Source organism: Conger conger, chromosome 5, assembly GCF_963514075.1.
Source record: "Conger conger chromosome 5, fConCon1.1, whole genome shotgun sequence".
Lineage (NCBI taxonomy): Eukaryota > Metazoa > Chordata > Actinopteri > Anguilliformes > Congridae > Conger > Conger conger.
Window position 1 is genome coordinate 67557381 of NC_083764.1, and position 7500 is coordinate 67564880.

Consider the following 7500-nt stretch of genomic DNA (forward strand, 5'->3'; position numbering starts at 1 on the left):
ACACGTGTGTGTGCGTGTGTGTGTCTGTGTCTGGTGTATTTGTGAGTCAGAGTGTGTGAGTGGTGTGGTGTGGTGTATGTGTGAGTCAGAGTGTGAGTGTGTGTGTGGTGTGGTGTGTCTGTGTCTGTGTCTGTGGTGTATGTGTGAGTCAGAGTGTGTGAGTGTGTGAGTCAGAGTGTGTGAGTGTGTGTGGTGTGTCTGTGTCTGTGGTGTATGTGTGAGTCAGAGTGTGTGAGTGTGTGTGTGAGTGTGTGAGTGTGAGTGTGGTGTGTCTGTGTCTGTGGTGTATGTGTGAGTCAGAGTGTGTGAGTCGGAGTGTGTGAGTGTGTGTGTGGTGTGGTGTGGTGTGGTGTGTCTGTGTCTGTGTCTGTGTCTGTGGTGTATGTGTGAGTCAGTGTGTGTGAGTGTGTGTGTGAGTGTGAGTGTGAGTGTGGTGTGTCTGTGTCTGTGGTGTATGTGTGAGTCAGAGTGTGTGAGTGTGTGTGTGGTGTGGTGTGGTGTGTCTGTGTCTGTGGTGTATGTGTGAGTCAGAGTGTGTGAGTGTGTGTGTGGTGTGGTGTGGTGTGGTGTGTCTGTGTCTGTGGTGTATGTGTGAGTCAGTGTGTGTGTGTGTGGTGTGGTGTGGTGTGGTGTGTCTGTGTCTGTGGTGTATGTGTGAGTCAGAGTGTGTGAGTGTGAGTGTGGTGTGGTGTATGTGTGAGTCAGAGTGTGAGTGTGTGTGTGGTGTGGTGTGGTGTGTCTGTGTCTGTGTCTGTGGTGTATGTGTGAGTCAGAGTGTGTGAGTGTGTGAGTCAGAGTGTGTGAGTGTGTGTGGTGTGTCTGTGTCTGTGTCTGTGGTGTATGTGTGAGTCAGAGTGTGTGAGTGTGTGAGTCAGAGTGTGTGAGTGTGTGTGGTGTGGTGTGTCTGTGTCTGTGTCTGTGGTGTATGTGTGAGTCAGAGTGTGTGAGTGTGTGTGTGAGTGTGAGTGTGAGTGTGGTGTGTCTGTGTCTGTGTCTGTGGTGTATGTGTGAGTCAGAGTGTGTGAGTGTGTGTGTGTGTGTGTGTGGTGTGTCTGTGTCTGTGGTGTATGTGTGAGTCAGAGTGTGTGAGTGTGTGAGTCAGAGTGTGTGAGTGTGTGTGGTGTGGTGTGTCTGTGTCTGTCTGTGGTGTATGTGTGAGTCAGAGTGTGTGAGTGTGTGTGTGGTGTGGTGTGGTGTGTCTGTGTCTGTGGTGTATGTGTGAGTCAGTGTGTGAGTGTGTGTGTGTGGTGTATGTGTGAGTCAGAGTGTGTGAGTGTGTGTGTGGTGTATGTGTGAGTCAGAGTGTGTGAGTGTGTGTGTGGTGTATGTGTGAGTCAGAGTGTGTGAGTGTGTGTGTGTGGTGTGGTGTGGTGTGTCTGTCTGTGGTGTATGTGTGAGTCAGAGTGTGAGAGTGTGGTGTATGTGTGAGTCAGTGTGTGTGAGTCAGTGTGTGAGAGTGTGTGTGTGTGAGTGTGGTGTATGTGTGAGTCAGAGTGTGAGAGTGTGGTGTATGTGTGAGTCAGAGTGTGTGAGTGTGTGAGTGTGTGTGTGGTGTATGTGTGAGTCAGAGTGTGTGAGTGTGTGTGTGTGTGTGTGTGTGTGTGAGAGTGAGAGTGTGTGTGTGTGTGAGAGTGTGTGTGTGTGAGTGTGGTGTATGTGTGAGTCAGTGTGTGAGTGTGTGTGTGTGTGGTGTATGTGTGAGTCAGAGTGTGTGAGTGTGTGTGTGGTGTATGTGTGAGTCAGAGTGTGTGAGTGTGTGTGTGGTGTATGTGTGAGTCAGAGTGTGTGAGTGTGGTGTATGTGTGAGTCAGTGTGTGTGTGTGTGGTGTATGTGTGAGTCAGAGTGTGTGAGTGTGTGTGAGTGTGTGTGTGTCTGTGTCTGTGGTGTCTGTGTGAGTCAGAGTGTGTGAGTGTGTGTGTGTGGTGTATGTGTGAGTCAGAGTGTGTGAGTGTGGTGTATGTGTGAGTCAGTGTGTGTGTGTGTGGTGTATGTGTGAGTCAGAGTGTGTGAGTGTGTGTGGTGTGTCTGTGTCTGTGGTGTATGTGTGAGTCAGAGTGTGTGAGTGTGTGTGTGGTGTGGTGTGGTGTGTCTGTGTCTGTGTCTGTGTCTGTGGTGTATGTGTGAGTCAGTGTGTGTGAGTCAGAGTGTGTGTATGTGTGAGTCAGTGTGTGAGAGTGTGTGTGTGTGAGTGTGGTGTATGTGTGAGTCAGTGTGTGAGAGTGTGTGTGTGTGAGTGTGGTGTATGTGTGAGTCAGAGTGTGTGAGTGTGTGTGTGGTGTGGTGTGTGTGGTGTGGTGTGTCTGTGTCTGTGGTGTATGTGTGAGTCAGAGTGTGTGAGTCAGAGTGTGTGAGTCAGAGTGTGTGAGTCAGAGTGTGTGAGTCAGAGTGTGTGAGTCAGAGTGTGTGAGTCAGAGTGTGTGAGTCAGTGTGTGTGAGTCAGAGTGTGTGAGTGTGTGAGTCAGTGTGTGTGAGTGTGGTGTATGTGTGAGTGTGTGTGAGTGTGTGAGTCAGAGTGTGTGAGTCAGAGTGTGTGTGAGTGTCTGTGTGAGTCAGAGTGAGTCAGAGTGTGTGAGTCAGAGTGTGTGAGTCAGAGTGAGTCAGAGTGTGTGAGTGTGTGAGTCAGAGTGTGTGAGTGTGTGAGTCAGAGTGTGTGAGTGTGTGAGTCAGTGTGTGAGTGTGTGTGTGTGAGTGTGGTGTATGTGTGAGTCAGAGTGTGTGAGTGTGTGTGTGGTGTGGTGTGTGTGGTGTGGTGTGTCTGTGTCTGTGGTGTATGTGTGAGTCAGTGTGTGTGTGTGTGTGTGTGAGTCAGAGTGTGTGTGGTGTGGTGTGTCTGTGTCTGTGTCTGTGGTGTCTGTGTGAGTCAGTGTGTGAGTGTGGACCTAACAGAGAGCTTACAACAGGGGTGGGCGACCCTGGTCCCGGAGTAGCAGGGGTGTTTTTTGGTTTCTGTTCTCAGCTGGATCACAAGAGTGTGATGGAGGACTAAAAGTCTGAGGCTGAATTCTCTGAATGGAGAAACCAGCACATGGTCTCCTACATTCATTAAACCTAATTAATTACAACTAATTAAAAGGACTAATTAAAATTACAACTAATTAAAAGGAAAGTTTTCATGGAGCGAAAAGCTAAACTGGGTTGCCTACCCCCGGTGTGAAACATTAGACTGGACATTAGACCTTCCCCCAGGCCAACACATCAGCCGTGGACCTCGGTAAACACCTGACAGACTGACAGATGGACAGACTCGTAAGGTGAGGTACTTGTGTAGGAGAATGCCGTTCAGTTTTTAATTAGTAAAAATGTTTAAATACGATTTCTTTGCACATTTTCTTCTTCTGTACATACATATTTTTCATCTTTAGCAAAGGAAACGGTTGTAGCTGCATGTTGGCCGCAGGGGCCCTGTGGTCACAGGTGGACGGTCCAGGAGGCCCGGCTCGTCCCAATCGCTGATTCACCTCCGAGCTCCGCATCGGGGGCAGGGGTTTGAGGAAGTGAATTTTAGGCAAATGGAACGTCGTTGCTTCTTCGCACGTCAGTTTGAATCCACGTCAGTTACAGACGTGGCAGACGAGGAGAGACGTCACACATTCAAGAAGCGCCTCTGCAGAGCGTGCCCTCGATTCCTGGCTCGAGAGATCGGGAGGCTCCTTTAATGGAATGTCCTTAAAGACGGTCGCGACCTTCCACGTCAAGCAAGGAACAAGGAGACGGAAAGATGAAAAAAGCGATTGGAATGATAATGCACTCACAGTGCTCTCTGTCTGCGGTCAGAGGGACTGCAGACCCCACAGCGCCCTCTGCCTGCGGTCAGAGGGACTGCAGACCCCACAGCGCCCTCTGCCTGCGGTCAGAGGGACTGCAGACCCCACAGCGCCCTCTGCCTGCGGTCAGAGGGACTGCAGACCCCACAGCGCTCTCTGTCTGCGGTCAGAGGGACTGCAGACCCCACAGCGCCCTCTGCCTGCGGTCAGAGGGACTGCAGACCCCACAGCGCCCTCTGCCTGCGGTCAGAGGGACTGCAGACCCCACAGCGCTCTCTGTCTGCGGTCAGAGGGACTGCAGACCCCACAGCGCTCTCTGTCTGCGGTCAGAGGGACTGCAGACCCCACAGCGCCCTCTGCCTGCGGTCAGAGGGACTGCAGACCCCACAGCGCCCTCTGCCTGCGGTCAGAGGGACTGCAGACCCCACAGCGCCCTCTGCCTGCGGTCAGAGGGACTGCAGACCCCACAGCGCCCTCTGCCTGCGGTCAGAGGGACTGCAGACCCCACAGCGCTCTCTGCCTGCGGTCAGAGGGACTGCAGACCCCACAGCGCCCTCTGCCTGCGGTCAGAGGGACTGCAGACCCCACAGCGCCCTCTGTCTGCGGTCAGAGGGACTGCAGACCCCACAGCGCCCTCTGCCTGCGGTCAGAGGGACTGCAGACCCCACAGCGCCCTCTGCCTGCGGTCAGAGGGACTGCAGACCCCACAGCGCTCTCTGCCTGCGGTCAGAGGGACTGCAGACCCCACAGCGCCCTCTGCCTGCGGTCAGAGGGACTGCAGACCCCACAGCGCCCTCTGTCTGCGGTCAGAGGGACTGCAGACCCCACAGCGCCCTCTGTCTGCGGCCAGAGGGACTGCAGACCCCACAGCGCCCTCTGTCTGCGGTCAGAGGGACTGCAGACCCCACAGCGCCCTCTGCCTGCGGTCAGAGGGACTGCAGACCCCACAGCGCCCTCTGCCTGCGGTCAGAGGGACTGTGCAGCACTCCAGTATTCTGATGCAGGTTGACAGATTGCTGTAACTTTCTGAAACTCCACATTTTGCAGGACAAACAGGAAGCACAGTTCTGTCCTCCCAAGCCCCAACCCACCCCCCAAAATACTGAGTGTAGCGCCCCCACAAACCCACTGAGGAGTGCTTGTCAGGCCACTCACACGGGACACGTCCACCCCACAGTCTGACACACCTAAATTTTTTCTTTTTTTTTTCTTCTTCTTTAGAAACTGATGTATTATATGTCCAGTGCCCCCTGTGGGGCAGTGTGTGCCCAGGGAGGGGGGCGGTCAGAGGTCAGGGAAGCGGCTTGGGTCCTCCTTGTAGTCGGGCGGCGTGGCGAAGACGGACTCGTCAAACTGGTCGTAGCGGAACTCCTGGAACGTCACAGTGGCAGTGACAGTGGGGAACACCGGGATGTCTGCGGAAAAGGGACAATCTTCATCACCATCATCACCATCACTGCTGTGGGTCATGTAACCCTCATTTTCATTCTTCACAAACTGGGGGATTTCAAGACCAGGTTTGATACTTTCGAGCTTTTAGGAAAACTGAGCACTTCAGTGGTATGACAAGGCGAGTATTGCTGGGCTAATGTTCATTATGAAGTCCCCTCCAAAAGTATTTGAACAGCATGATCAATTCCTTTGTTTTTGCTCTCCACTGGAGACAATTGAGTTTGAGCTCAAAAGATGCACATGAGATGACAAATCCGAATTTCAGTTTTTTTGTGGCATTTTTATCTAGATTTGTTAAACAACTTCGAACATATCACCTTTTGCACCAGACCAGAGAGCTGTGTTTGGCAGGAAAGAACATCCATTGGAGATGGATTCTACAACAACTTGGAATCTCCTGAAAAATTCAGAAGTCTACAAAAACTTCATGTCTGCCAACTTAGGGAGAAATGTATCCAAAATAATTGGGAAGAACTTCATCATGCAGCAACAACAACCAAATACACACTATCAAAGCCTGGGAAACGCTATGCACAGCACTTCAGTAACCTGGAACACACACACACACACACACGTATTAGGGACGTTTACCTTGTAGAAACAAAGGAATTGTCTTTGCTGTTCCAATACTTTTGGAGAGGACTGTATGTAATACTGAATTAGGAAGCACAGTGACCACTGTAAAAAGCGCTGTGTACGTGTGTTTGTGTGTGTGAGTGAGTTTGTGTGTGTGAGTGAGTGTGTGTGTCTGCGCGAGTGAGTGAGTGTGTGTGTGTTTGTGTGTGTGCGCGGCACTCACCCAATTTGACAGGAAATCCGGGCGGAAGCTTCATCTGCACAAACTCTCTCAGCTTGTTAAAGTGTTTAAAGGGAGCGATGACCTCCAGTACATTCAGCAACCTGGGAAACAAAGCACAGCACGTCAGTAACCTGGGAAAAAACGCACAGCACGTCAGTAACCTGGGAAACAACGCACAGCACGTCAGTAACCTAGGAAACAACACACAGCACGTCAGTAACCTAGGAAACAACGCACAGCACGTCAGTAACCTAGGAAACAACGCACAGCACGTCAGTAACCTAGGAAACAACGCACAGCATGTCAGTAACCTAGGAAACAACGCACAGCACGTCAGTAACCTAGGAAACAACGCACAGCACGTCAGTAACCCAGGAAACGCGGGGGGGCAGACTTACGACTCCATGGCCAGCGGGAAGTCCTGGCTCATGGCCACTGTGGCCTTGAAGTTCTTCTTGCTCTCCTTACACACCAGCTCCCGGCCCAGCTGAGGGGCTCTGCGGACACACACACACACACACACACACACACACACACACACACACACACACGTGTATTGGGGACATTTACCATGTCATTGTGTAACCGATACTGCTTGAGTATTGAAACATTTAATTGCATTTTAATCTATTTAATGGGCCATTAATGGTTCCATTTCAATGTCAACATTGTAAGTAAGACATCCGCCTCATTGCCAAATTAAAGATTTACATTGACATCGCACACAGACACGCACTCACACACGCTCTCACACACACGAGCGCACACACACACACGAGCGCATACACACACACACAGGCACACACACACACACAGGCGCACACACACACACACACACACGAGCGCACACACAGTCACACACACACACAGGCACACACACACAAGCGCACACACAGTCACACACAGTCACACACACACACACACTCACATACACACACACACAGTCACACACACACACACGCACACTCACGTACACACACACACACACACACACAGGCGCACACACACACACAGAGCGCACTCACACAGGTACACACACACACACACACACACAGTGCGCGCACACACACACACACACACACACACACAGGCGCACACACAGGCGCACACACACAGAGCGCACACACACACACACACACAGAGCGCACACACACACACACACACAGGCGCACACACACACACACACACACACACACACACAGGCGCACACACACACAGAGCGCACACACACACAGGCATACCGGCCGTGCTCGGCTGTGATGTATTCCTCCCAGGAGAGAGAGTTTGGAGATGGAGCGGTGAGAGACTGCCTCCTCACAGGCTGTGGGCGAACAGGTGGACAATTACATCACACTGAACCACTGTGACATCACACTGAACCACTGTGACTTCACATGACATCATACTGAACACTGTGACATCAAATCAAACCATGCTAATCACTATGAAATCACACCTAAACACTTAACTGTGACGTCACACTA

General features: G+C 51.7%; 1 protein-coding gene across 3 annotated transcripts in view; it reads right to left on the reverse strand.

The window, feature by feature from the left end:
- Positions 1-4656: 4656 nt before the first annotated feature.
- The window catches only part of LOC133128473 (ankyrin repeat domain-containing protein 13C), a 12772-nt gene continuing 9928 nt past the window's right edge, over positions 4657-7500 (reverse strand). For 2 of the 3 annotated variants that reach the window (XM_061242037.1, XM_061242039.1), the window contains 4 exons: positions 7258-7337; positions 6415-6513; positions 6017-6117; positions 4657-5180 (listed from right to left, as the gene is read on the reverse strand). In XM_061242037.1, coding sequence (XP_061098021.1) covers positions 5050-5180; positions 6017-6117; positions 6415-6513; positions 7258-7337 — 411 coding nt within the window. In that variant the 3' untranslated portion in view covers positions 4657-5049. The remainder of the gene's footprint in view (positions 5181-6016; positions 6118-6414; positions 6514-7257; positions 7338-7500) is intronic. The other variant, XM_061242038.1, reaches the window with a different exon arrangement.